Source organism: Zonotrichia leucophrys, chromosome 13 (genome assembly GCF_028769735.1).
Source record: "Zonotrichia leucophrys gambelii isolate GWCS_2022_RI chromosome 13, RI_Zleu_2.0, whole genome shotgun sequence".
Classification (NCBI taxonomy): domain Eukaryota; kingdom Metazoa; phylum Chordata; class Aves; order Passeriformes; family Passerellidae; genus Zonotrichia; species Zonotrichia leucophrys.
The window spans coordinates 5,569,951-5,582,776 of record NC_088183.1 but is presented as its reverse complement, the minus strand read 5'-3'; the positions used below and the strand labels follow the sequence as shown (position 1 = coordinate 5,582,776).

The 12,826-nt window shown below is 43.0% G+C and overlaps 1 protein-coding gene across 3 annotated transcripts in view; it reads left to right on the top strand.

Moving 5' to 3' along the window:
• Positions 1-12,826, top strand: part of GRIA1 (glutamate ionotropic receptor AMPA type subunit 1) — a 120,452-nt gene that overhangs the window by 68,124 nt on the left and 39,502 nt on the right. For all 3 annotated transcript variants that reach the window (XR_010441899.1, XM_064724862.1, XM_064724861.1), the window contains exons 6-8: positions 5,725-5,886; positions 7,447-7,614; positions 12,227-12,331. Coding sequence is in view for 2 of the 3 variants with exons in the window: in XM_064724862.1 (XP_064580932.1) it covers positions 5,725-5,886; positions 7,447-7,614; positions 12,227-12,331 (435 nt within the window). In the remaining variant the exon portion in view is untranslated. The remainder of the gene's footprint in view (positions 1-5,724; positions 5,887-7,446; positions 7,615-12,226; positions 12,332-12,826) is intronic.

Below are 12,826 nucleotides of genomic sequence, written 5' to 3'. Positions count from 1 at the left end.
AGAACATGCTTAGCTTCAGCTTCCTCGACCAGATTTATGCTTCTGTTTGCTAGACAAAATATTCCATTACTGATGTTTTGGTCCTTGTAAACTGGGATCAGGTCATCCCTTAATCATATCTTTGATTGAATTCATGGCATCTGCCACTGCACGGCACATTTCCCAAACCCTTAAATCAGTTTATGCCCTGAAAGCTCTCTAATGCACAAACATCCACCTCGAACATCCCTTCCCCTGCCTGGACTGAGCCTTCTGACAAGATGTGTGTGGTCATTTATATCCACAATGTGCTGCAGCTGCAAGATTGGGCAAATAATACACAAAAAAAATCTGCAGGGCTGCACCAAAAAGAAGTTTCTGTTCACCTCCAGCCCCTTGTGCTTAAAGTCTGGATTCTCACCTCACTTGGCTTGTGTTGTAACCACAGACAGGACCAAACACTCTCATCAAGCTGCAGGGCTGGGAAGCTGCCTGATAGTGCCCCCTTGTCCTCTTTCTTTTCCTTTCTTCCCTCACTCCTAAGTCCCAGTGAGGACTCACACATTTTGCTGCCCCAATGGGATCTGACACACAAATAACTCTGCAGAGGAGAGCTCCTCTCCCATTGGAAGGCACAGTGGAATGAGACTGGAGCAGATGGGGCTCTTTTTTGACATTCCCTCCTTATTAACACAAAGTGATGGGAGTGAGAAATGATGCCTCACTGGAGAAGTTAAGCTTGAAGATAATTTGGGGCATTAGAGCTGCTCTGTCTGGAAACACTCCATTTCTTGCTCCCTGCAGTAAGTCACTGGTGTACCTTGGAATGACAGGAGCCACTTTGTATTCACTCAGCTCATCTACAGCCATTCAGAAGCAAAAATTTTGCTTTGCAAAGTTTCTTATAATCATAAAATCTGCTGCAAGGAAGTAGTCTGGCATTGCAAGTCATGCATTTAAACAGAGCTGGGCCAGTTTCCCAATGCTGCCACAGGTTTCTGTGGCACCCACCCAAGCTCAGGGTGAATTGCTTCAATGCTTTTGGCTTGAAAAGGAATATTTCAGTGTGCTATTAAAGAAAAGAGAAAGCAGACTCTAGTCTCTTCATCCCAGACAGAAAGAGACTTAAAAAACCTAATACTCCTCCCTGGGATCAGGGGGCTCTGTTGCCTTCAGCCAACAATCCTTCTCCAGGCAATTCAAGAGAAAGGGGTGGTTTCCCCCCTCCTCATTCAAAACTGAGTTTGCCAGTCTCAGGGGGAGATCTAGAGAGTTCAGAAGATGCAGCAGGAGGAGAGAAAACAGCACTGTTTCTCAGAAACGTGTCTGTCTTCAAGGAGACTCTCTAATGTTCTTTATCCCAGGAAAGGAGGAGGCTTGGAGCACAGGCAGGGAGGTTTTCAGCTGGGTTCTGGGGTGGTTTCTGAGCCCACAGCCTTCCCAGAGCTCAGCCTGTGCTTCTGCAGCTTCAAAGGATCACAGGAGGCCCCTGCAGGGAAAGGGCCAGCAGTTAATGTGAGCTCAGTGAAATACAAAGAGAATCTGGAGGTTTGGGTGTGTTGCCATTGCTGGGATGGTGTCCCACCAGCAGCTGTGCCACCAAGGCTCATCAGGAGGCAGAGTTTAGGACAGTGAGGCAGGGAAATATGAGGGTGAAAGGAGAGATGCAGGGCAGTCTGTGAAGCTCCAGATTTGAGGAGGGTTGTGGACAAAGGGATGAGGTTTTGCCTACACTGACAGCTGCCCACTCAGTGTTCTGGCCCCTCATGGTGTCCAGGGTATAAATTAGGAGCTGGTTCATTTCTGGAGGGACTTTCTTTTCAAGGCAGATCCTTTGTGGACCACTTAATCAAGATGGATTCATGAGGCCCATTTCAAGTCATCAGTCTTCTTGCATTATGCATTTCCTTTGATGATTGAGCCCACAAGCAGTGGAGAGGAATATAAATGTGTGACTTGCTGATGGCTCTTCCAGCAACCAAGGCAGCAAATGGGACAGTAAAACAACCTTTGGCTGAAAACTGCTTTCAGTTTAAGAACAGCATAAAGAACAGATGCATCAAGGAAAGCACAGGGAGGATAAGCCCCTTCCCAGTACTCTTTTCTATTTGAAGCCACAAAGGTCTGTAATAGCTGCCCATATTATTTCCTCACAGCAACACCCTGCACTTAATTGCTCTGTGAGGTCCATTAATGCAGAGAGGAGCCTGTGGTAAGGGCTAAAGAGCAAGTTCTTCCCTCCTTTGAACCCAGTCTGGCTGCTGCTGGAGCAGTGTGCTGCAGATGCTGTGAGTCAGAGCAGGCTGGAGGAGGAACCAGATTTGTGTGGTTTATTGTCAGCCTGTTCATTCTGTGGCATTTGGAGAGAGCCAGGCATGTGCAAGGCAGGAAAGCACATCCTCTGGGCTGCTGAGGTGCTTTTGTGAAGTGACTTTGAGTCCAAGGGACAGCTGATCCTGCCGTGGGGTGGCTGATGGATGTTTGATGGTTCCCAGGGACAGCTGTGCCTGCAGGATTCTTGCGTCCCCTGGAGCACCCACACCCTGGGCACTGGCCCTGTGCTCTGGGTCCCCTCTGGGTGCTGCTTTTCCAGTGGGGCTGCACTCTGAGTTCCCATATTCCTCCTGTTCTGGGTCCCTCTGGGTGCCTGCTTGTCTCCCTATTTCCCTGAACATGCTCCAGACATGGCTTCAAAGTGGGGTTTTTCACTATTCCCTGGTGAATTTTAGAAACAGTTTCAAAACCATTTGATCACTCCATGGGGCAACATGGAGTACATCCTTCCAGCACTGTTCACTTCTTGCTGTGTTTGGTTGGATGACAGAGGGAAGAATTTCTGGGCTAGTTCTTTCCCAAACTGGTTGATGCTAAACATATTACTGCAACAGCACAGCTGCTGCCCCTTAGTCATGGGTTACAGTCTTTTCTTAGCCAAGTTTTAAGAGTTTGTTTTCTGTTTCTCATATACAGCCAGTTGAAAACTAAATAAAATATCACTCTTTTTTTTTCTGCAATATGTTTCTATAGTTAGTACAAAGTGACAGATGATTGATGATTTCTTTAGTTGCAAATATTGTAATTCTCTTGTTCTCCTGTTTCCTACAAGCACTGACTGATACTCCAGAAGGACAGATAAGCATGTTGAATTCCTGCTGCCACTTTGTCAAGAGAAGCATTTTCAAAAGCCAGTCTGAATAACTCTTGATGGCTTTTTTGTTTATATGCTTGCTAGCAAGAACTCACCTGCTCTGGGAATTATTTTTTAAAATATTTGACCTCTGGATTTCCATGTTCATTGGCTCTCATGTTCCCCAGACCTGCTCTGAGCAGATTTCAGTGTGGTGATTAAAATTCCTTTGTAATTAGGAGCATTCCTATAATATCCTTGTGCTGGACTATGTGAAGGAGGGATAACAGGTGAAAACAATTATTTCAGCCATCGATAGCAGCCAAAATGCAAAGATGACTTCAAGGTTAATGATGTCCTCTATGGTCCCAACTGCCTTAAATGATTGGAATATCTTCAGAGGTCTCCACACTTTTTAAAGAACCTGAATTATGTCAAGATTCAGTGGGGGAAAAAATAGTACAATCTTCAGGAAGAAATAATTCCTGCCATTTATTCAGACTATTTAAAAATTTTATGCAATGAATCCCAATTTTATGCAATGAATCCCAATGAATATTGTGGAATACTTGCTTCAGTTTTAGAACGGTTTTATTTGGGGAAAACAGTGAAATACACTGGTTTCAACCACTGCTGTCTCATCATTGCTGTCATAACTTTTTTTTTCTATTTAAATCTGCATTCTGAGGGGGCTCAACACACCAGTCATCTTATTCATACTCTGCAGTGAACTTGGACTTTTCTTCATGCCTTTGTAGGTCTCCCAAAGAGGAGCTGGTAGCACAAACTTCAAGTTGCTCTGCCATAGTTTTTTTTGACAGATCTTTTTCCCCTGAGTAGCTCCCAGGAGCAAAATGTCAGTGTAATTTGGTGCCAGCCATGAATACCCAGTTGGCAACCTGTGAGGTCCCTCTTACTGAACCTTAGGAGCTCTATGTGTCAAAACCCACTTGGCCTGAAATGCATTAAGATGTCAGGGACAATTATCCTGCTGCATTTCCCATTCATTAATCACAGCTCTGGCTTTCTGAAACCCCTACGCCAGCAATTACAAACAAGATTGATGTGGGCTTAACCAGCATTCTGAGGAGTATGCACGCACAAAATACCACTTTTTTTCTTTTAACCTAAATCACTGTAGTTTGAAGGAAAACAAGCCATCTATTTAGAGCATCTGTACACCAGTATCCAATCCTCAGCCTTGTAAGTGGATGCCAAATTGCCTACAAAATTCTGGAAGAAAAAAATGTGAAAGTCTTTAAAGGCATTTTTGAGTCACTTATGACTCCCTCAGTCTGACACTTATGTGAGAGGGCAATTTAGTCTTTTCCTGGCAAGGTCTATTCCCAAAACAGTTCCCATCTAATGGCTTCATCTGACTTTGGGAGCTGATCAGCTAATTAGCTCCCTCAGCCTGTGAACAGAGAGCATCATTTTGGGAACCTGATTTTGGTGTTTTCCTGGAAATGATGTAACTTGGCTTTTTTAGCTTACACCACCATGGTGAGTCTGGGAACAAGTAAGGGAGAGAAACCCAGGGGCAGGCTGAGGAGGAGCCTGCAGAGAGCACTCAGCAGCAGGGCAGGGGCAGAGCTCCAGCCAGCCCTTCTTCTGCTCAGGTGATGGCATTGTGACTGTCCTCCCATTCATCTCCCCTCATGCATTAAGGCTGCTGATGGTGCCAGTACAAATAATTGAGTACATCTCTTGTGCGTGTGTTCCTAAAGAAAAAAGAGCTCCACCTGTACCTCACACAGCAAGAGGGCACAGCCCCTATCCCAGAAACTCTGCAAGGAACCACAGCAAGCAGTTCGGCACAGCTGCAGTGGGATCAAACCTGGGACACCAAGAAATCACCCCTCCCTCCATATTGCAGTGTCACTCTAATTAATTTTTTCACCTCTGACTCAAGGGGGTGACTAATTCTGCAGTGCCACCCTGATCAATGCACATGTGTATTTGCACACGTGTTCATCACATGCAAAGAGCCAGAAGTGGGCAAGGACAATAAGGAAATGAAAGAAGTGTATTTCATTAGTAGTCTAAAGTCTAGGAAAGCAAATGAACAAATTCTATAAACTGGCTTTTCTAATAGTAAGACTTCTTTAAGAAGCTGACCACCCAGTTCCTTCCTGATCTGCTGGAAGTTCATTGTTCAGAATTTGTTTTTCCCTATAAACTGTGATTTGAAAAGAAGTAGCCTATCCAGTGGTTACTGAGTCCATGAAAATTAGGGCTGGGTGAACAATTCTGTATAAAATTTAGATCTGGTTGACAAATACTTTTTAATATATTTTACAAATTCTGTTCATTTCATCCATTATTCAGGATACATTTTTCCATTACTCTGCCAGCTTTCTTGCAAGTAAGCTGTTTTTAATATGATTATTTGTCTCCCTGGGTGGTAACTGCAGAATATGGCCAGCTCAGAACCTGTGAGAAAAGCAAGTTCCCACCATGGCTGGGGATCTGGTGCCTCTCCTGAGCTGGACATTTCCTCCCAGAGGGAAGATATTTTTCCTGAGCTGTCTGCCATATTCATACATAGCCAGGATTCCTCTTTCCCATCTAGATGTGTCCTCCTCTGATGAGCTTCTCCTGTTTCTCTCCTATTCCAGGGATTCATGGACATTGACCTGACCAAATTCAGAGAGAGTGGAGCCAATGTCACTGGCTTCCAGTTGGTGAATTACACAGATACTGTTCCTGCCAGGATCATGCAACAGTGGAGGCAAAATGATGCCAGAGAGCACCCACGTGTGGACTGGAAGAGGCCAAAGGCAAGTGGTACAAAAAAAAAAAAAAGCATTTCATTTGGTTCCATCTGTCTCAGTTCAAGTTATGCTCACCTCTTTGTGATCACACATGGCTCTTAATTCTCACTTGAGAAACTCTCAGTATAATTATGAACATTAGCTGTTCCATTTGGCTGAACATTATCTGAATTTTACTAGGCTGCAGTTACTGCCTCTTAAGAAACACAAAATTTAATGTATTCACTCACTCTCCCAGTTTTCACTCCCTCGAAGCTAAGAGTTAAATATCTCATAAGGTTCAGTGTATAAAAAACAAAAAGCCTCTTTAAGTCCTTAACCTTTGACTTGTTTACAAGACATCCAGTGATAATAAAGTATTTCCAGATGTTCTTTTTGAGAATTTCAAATCAGAGTGTACAACAGGGGGAAAAAGTATTTTAATTCCTGACACAGAAGGCCCTGAAGCTGTTGAGGGATGAGTGGAGGGACAGGTTGTTTTTTCTCTGTTTAATATTTGAAAATGAATACATTTGTGACAAACACTCTGCCATAGAAATGTTAGCTTTGGGATTAGTTTAAAAAAGTTCAAAACAACTAAATCAGTGGGTGAGCACAGAAAAAAGAGTTAACACTAATGGTTATTGCCAAGTTTTACACTGCTTTCTGTACAAGTTTCTGCTTGAATAAACTTATGTTTTGCAGAATTTTTGCCAATTGAGATGGAATTTTCTGGTCTCCATCCGTGACCAGAAAACGTCCCTTGTTTGATTTCATGTAGCTCACATTTACACAGTATAATGTGCTCCTTAAAAGTTCAGGTCAATGCTTCTGATTAAACAAAATGCTTGGGTAACAGGTGAAGGACTTTTAGGGCTGAGTCTTCCTCAGGGAGTGAAATCAGGAGCTTCTCCTTCACTTCCTAGCTGTGAAAGTCAAAACCAACTTTTAGGAGTCAACAGGGCAGGGGAGATTACAGGGAGCAAGATGCTGTTGAACGTCATAGACAGGAGGTGAGGACAGAGTGTTGCTGTTTTCTTAACCTGGAAATGAAACTCAAGATACTTTTAGTAAGGAGGCAATGTAAGAGTGGATTTTTATTAGAAGGCTTTCAGGGGTAGTTATGGAAAGATGTCCACAGGGATGAGTACATTTTTATAGGTTTTAGGGAATTTACCTGATTGATAAACAGCACCAATAGGAGGACAAGTGCTGATGTAATTTCTTCTCAGGTCAAGTTTTGTTTTGTTTGGAGTCTTTCCCTCAGCATTAGCTGTGCTCTGACCATAAAATATATCTTGAAGAGTTGTTCTCAACCTCAGTTTCCAGGAAGAACCAAGATAGCACAGGGGTTTTGTACTTCTTGGGGCTTGGTGCTCTAGAATTTGTTTTGGATTTTTGCCTAGGGAAACGCTATGGAAAACTATCAGGAAAATTAGCCACTCACATTACGGGCTGCAGAGCTACAAATATATGTGCAAAGAATACAGGAAACATGTAAATAATAAAAAAATAAACAGGTAAAAACCAAAGAGCATCAGAGCAAGGCAGCTGGAGGGTTACCCTGAGTGCCCTTTCTGTTTCCAGTATACATCAGCACTCACCTACGACGGCGTGCGGGTGATGGCCGAGGCCTTCCAGAACCTTCGGCGGCAGCGCATCGACATTTCCCGCCGCGGCAACGCCGGCGACTGCCTGGCCAACCCCGCCGTGCCCTGGGGACAGGGCATCGACATCCAGAGAGCCCTGCAGCAGGTTGGCAACCAGCCTGGGGGGTGGGTGTGTGCTGGGGGCATGCTGGGCACAGCCTGAGTGGGGCAGGACGGGTGGGCAGCAGCAGAATCACGAATCGCTTGGGGTGAGGAGGAGCTGATCCTTCTGGAGAAGTGAGGTCTGAAAATCCCAGGGGTGCTTCCAGCAAACTGCTTTTCCTGGTAGCATCTGAGGTGTTCTTGTGTCCTGGTTTAGGGCAAATTTGGGAGAAAACCTCCAAAAGGGGGCCCCTCCGGAAAGCAAACCCACACGGCCCCTCCCCACAACCAGTTTGGGAAGGATTCCTTGGAGAGAAGTGGAAAGAACCTGTTTATTTAACAGGCACAGCACTCCCCAGCACACAAAATGAACAATACCAGATGACACCACTCTTTCATCGCTCTGAAAAAGATGACAAATTCAGAAAGTCTCTCTTGGGGGTGGTCGCTCTGTTCTCAGTCCCTCCGATGCTGGGGCAGCTGCTGCCCAGAGTAGGCCCCGCTAGGCCACAGGGTGCAAACTCTCGGTGTTTGCCAGGCCCCAGTCCAGAGCAGGTTTGAGTGGTTTCAAAAAAGGAGAAGGAAAAACAGTCCAGGGAAAAATTTGGATTGCTTAGCTAAACTAACTAATGAGCAGAAGCAAAAAGCAGGAGGAAGAGCAAGAGCAAAGCGAAAAGCCAAGCGAAAAGCAAAAGCAGCACCATGTACTGCCCCATCTCTGTGTCCTGCCAGCTGTGGGGGAGCAGCTGATAACAAAACCAAAACAAAACATTCACTCTTCAGGGCCAGTCTTGAAGGCACAGAACATAATATCCAGCATAAACAGAACAACTGGGGATACAAGCATCATAACCTCGCCCTAGGACACCTTGCCTGCTCTGATTTCTGTTGTTGTTCTAAAGCCAAAATATTATCCCTTAAAATCAAGAGTCCCTATCTTTATGTTTCCCTCCCTAAAACACAGACCTGCTCAGACTGTGTTTTCTGCAGATTATTTGATTCTCAGTGCAGTCAGCTTCAGTTCCAGCCTGCTAATGAATGCATGTGAATTTTGCCTTATGTGTTGGCTGTCACCAAAATGTTCTCAAAGTGCAGATTATAGCTTGTTTCATACTGTGAGGGCTCATAAAAGTCTTAAGAGCAGCCATTTAGATAGTTTATTCCTCAAATCTGATAGTCTTGCTTTTTTCCTCCTGCATAAAATTTAGATTTTTGAATAAACAAAAATACAATGTGAAACTTACAGCAAGAGAGAAAAATAATTCACTCTTATCAAAGACTTACCAAGGTAGAATATTTTAAAATTTCATTAAATTTCAAGACTGACATTTACTTCTAGCACTTTTCTTTCTTTTCCTGACAGAAATAGATGGATTCCTTGCAAATACTGCTAGTTCAGTGTTATCCAAATATAGCTTATCCCATCTTCTTCCCTTAACTGTAAAGAAGGCAAAAAAACCCACCATTTATGTGGTTCATTTGTATAATATGTAAAGTTTCTCAAGTATTTTGTTTTGATTTGGTTTTGGCTTACTGGTAAACAACAATTCCTTTAAAACCAAATCTTGCATCTGATTTGATTTTATTGCTTGGATTCAATTTGTTCCCAAGCCTGTCACTGACTTTTTGCATGACCTTGGGCAAATCACTGTCACAGCTTCTCCAAGCCTTTATAATAAAATCAGCCTCCCTGATGCATTAGGGAGATAGGTTACCTAATAAACATGAAATACTTGGAAGTCTTCTGATGAGCAATAGCTGCTCCAGCATTTTTCTTTATTGAATTTATGAGAATAAGATATCAAAATTAGACAGCTAGAAAATACAATTTGTGTGTGTGTGTGTTGGAAAATGTCCTCTGAAGTTTCCTTATATCTTCATTAGAACAATTTCAAAAGTCTTAATTTTTCAGCTGGAGTGACTTTGGGTGAAGAACACAAAGACCCATTTGCAAAAGTTGCTTCTTTACAGATGAAAAATAATAATTTTTAAAAGGCTTGACCAGTTCAGTTGTGATGATCAAAATAAAAGACTGAAACAGGCAGGGCAAGAAGCCTCCTAGCAAAAAAATTAAGTTTGAATTTGATAATCTTCCAGTATTTAGTAATGTAGCAAGAAAGAGACAGAAGGAAATAGAATAACTTATGATAAAATTGAAGGTTTGAGTTATCCTTTCTGTAAAGACTCACAATTAAGGCAATTCTTACAGCTGCTCACAGTGTGCTTTTTCTTCACCTCCCATTTGTTAATGCCTAAAATTTTATAAGCTTTTTAAAAGCAAAAGGTTTCTCTACTTACTTCTACTTAAACATCTGGATTAAACTCTCAAATTGCCTTATTCCTGTTTAATGTATGAAGGAGACACAGAACCATAAAATCATTTAGGCTGGAAAATCTAAGATCATCGAGTCCAAACATTATCCCAGCATTTCCAAGTTCACTAAACCACTAAACCATGTCCCCAGCACTGCCACATCCACACATCTTTTAAATCCCTCCAGAAATGGTGACTCCACCACTTAACTCCCTGGACAGGCCATTCCAATGCTTGACAACCCTTTTGGAGAAGAAATTTTTCCTAATGTCCAAACTAAACCTCCCCTGACACAACTTGAGGCCATTTCCTCCTGTTCTGTTGTTCTGTCTGGGGGAATAGACTGAACCCCACCTAACGAGGATTCATGGATGGCAGGAACAAAGATGAAAAGAAATATGAAGCATTCTTCATTTTTTTAAAAACAGAAATCTGGCATGTTCAAGGAGAATGCATGTTTTTATTAAAGATAATTACCTTTTTTTCTTTTTTTACCGGAAAACCCCACAAAATATTGCTTAAAACCACTCCACCACGGTTTTGATTTTACTTTGAAAAGGTTATGATAATTTTAAACAAATTTTTATCATTATGGGGTCAGCACATCTAATAAGCAGAAAGCTAGTCCCTAACTGCTGACTAGGCCTGTAAAACAGAAGGCCACAACTGCATCCTTCTGCTCCAGATGTCCCAGCAAAGAGCCGAATGCCCATTCTTGTCTTACACACAAATGTGCTTAAATGTCTCCAGTTGACTTGAGTCGTGCTTAGCACTGTTGAAGTCAGTCCTGACTGTACTTTGCACTGCATTTTTGCATTTTGCACTGCATTTTTTGCATTTTGCACTGCATTTTTGTATTGTGCATTTACCTTCAGAGGATGGTGAATGACAGAAAAGATGTGCTGCCTCCTGCAGCATGGATAGCAGAGATCCCTTTTGCATTTCAGTGACACATGGATATCACAGGATTAAGATTTTATTCACTGAGATAGAAGAAATTGATGCTGTAAACCTGCCTTTTAGTGCATACAAAGGTACAAAGCACAAGCACCTGTGACCTGAGCTTCAGATTTGGTCAGAACCTGAAAGGAAAACCAAGGAGACATGAAAAAAGCAGGCTTGGGAGTGCTTAAGACAATGGTGCTTTTTCAGCCCATCTATTTTTTATGAGCATGTTGTGTCTTGTGAAAAGGGAAAAGCATGTTTGTCCAAATGTCACCAGGAATACCTCTTGAATACAGCTTCAGAAAATGCTGGCAGATGTTCATTTTCATGACAAACCTTTGTTGTAACAGCTGGAAAACAAACACGGCTTAACCAGATTAACAACAGATTTCCTCTGTAATGATACAGCCTCATTTCTTCACCATGGGTCTTTATTCTGAGTATCTCAGGGTATTTTAAAAGGCTGTTAAATATCTGTCCCCATTTTTCATGTGGGAAGACTTCAGTTGCAGGGACAAGAGGTTTGTCCAAAGCAAGTGGAAAGGCAGAAAAAGAGCACTTCTCTGGGTGGTCTCCATAGAAACCCAAATCTGCACTAATTTTTCCTTGTTCCTGGTCCCCACTGCCTGGTCCCCACAGAGTGTGTGATTCTATTCAGGAGCTCTTCTCCATTTCAGGCTGGGCACTTTTGCAGCAAGGGAATTTCAGGATGTGGGATGTGAGGTGAGCCTCACTTCAGCTCTACTGTGTTATCAGCAGAGATTTACTGTTCAGAGTTTCCTATGCAAATGTCAATACTAAATTGTTAGATTTTATTAATCTGGTGCAGAGGTAATTAAATTTGCTTGATTACTTATAGACTCCTCTCTATACAAAAATAATGGCTTGGAGCTGTGGCCCTGGTTTCATATTTCCTCCTGATTTACAATTCCTGATTTGAGCTGACAAATTCTTTACCAAATCCCGACTCCAGGTCAGATTTAGAAAATACAAAACCCTGCAAACTCAAAGAGTTCAGAGCTGATTTAGCTCACTGTCACGTCCCAAGAGGTGATGGGCTCACATTGTGATGTAGCTCTTAGGCTGCTCTATGTTTTAAACCACTGAGTTTTAAGAGAAAGGGTTTTTAAATTAAAGAGTCAGCTAAGAGGATGGCTTTGCCCATGGCCAGGCATGCTGTAGAGAGTGAGCCATAGTGACAAACCAGTTTCAGGCAGACATGCTGCTTCCCCTGCATGAATTGAGAGTAATGACTGCACTCACCACCCTTCTTCCCCTGCCCTCTCGCTGCTGCTGAATCACCACTGCATGAGAAGCTGACCAATTTGCTGTCTTCATTGCTATTTGTGTATTTAAGGTCCGTTTTGAAGGATTGTCTGGCAACGTCCAGTTTAACGAGAAAGGACGCAGGACCAACTACACCCTCCATGTGATTGAGATGAAGCATGACGGGATCAGAAAGGTAAAGCAGGGAGTGACCAACATCCTGTGTCAGCTTCCAGCCCATGTCTGAGTGGCAGTGTGGCTGGGTCTCAACAGGCATTCCTGTTCATGAAAATTTGTTTGTGGACAAACAGCAAGGGCATTCCCAGCTCTAGGCATGAGCAAAGCCAAGCACTAGGGAGAACTTGTGGTGTGTTTCTAAAAAATTACAACATTTAGAAGGTGTTATCAATAGCAACAAGGGCATTTCAAGTGTGGCAAAAATTTTCCAGGATGCTAAGACTTGGTCAGCTCACCTTTGCTATTGGCACAGTGTGTTGGTGCAGGCCCAGCTCTAGGTCTGGCTTTGCCCTTCCACTTTTCCAAGGATAAACAAAGGCAGAGCCAGGCAGAAGCTGTGTGCCCCAACCATTGTAAGTGAACCCTGTATGTTGACCTAATTCTGTTCTCCTTGAAGTGACAAAAGCTTTAGCACTAAACCACGTCCCAATAGCTACACAGACCTTTGTGCTCT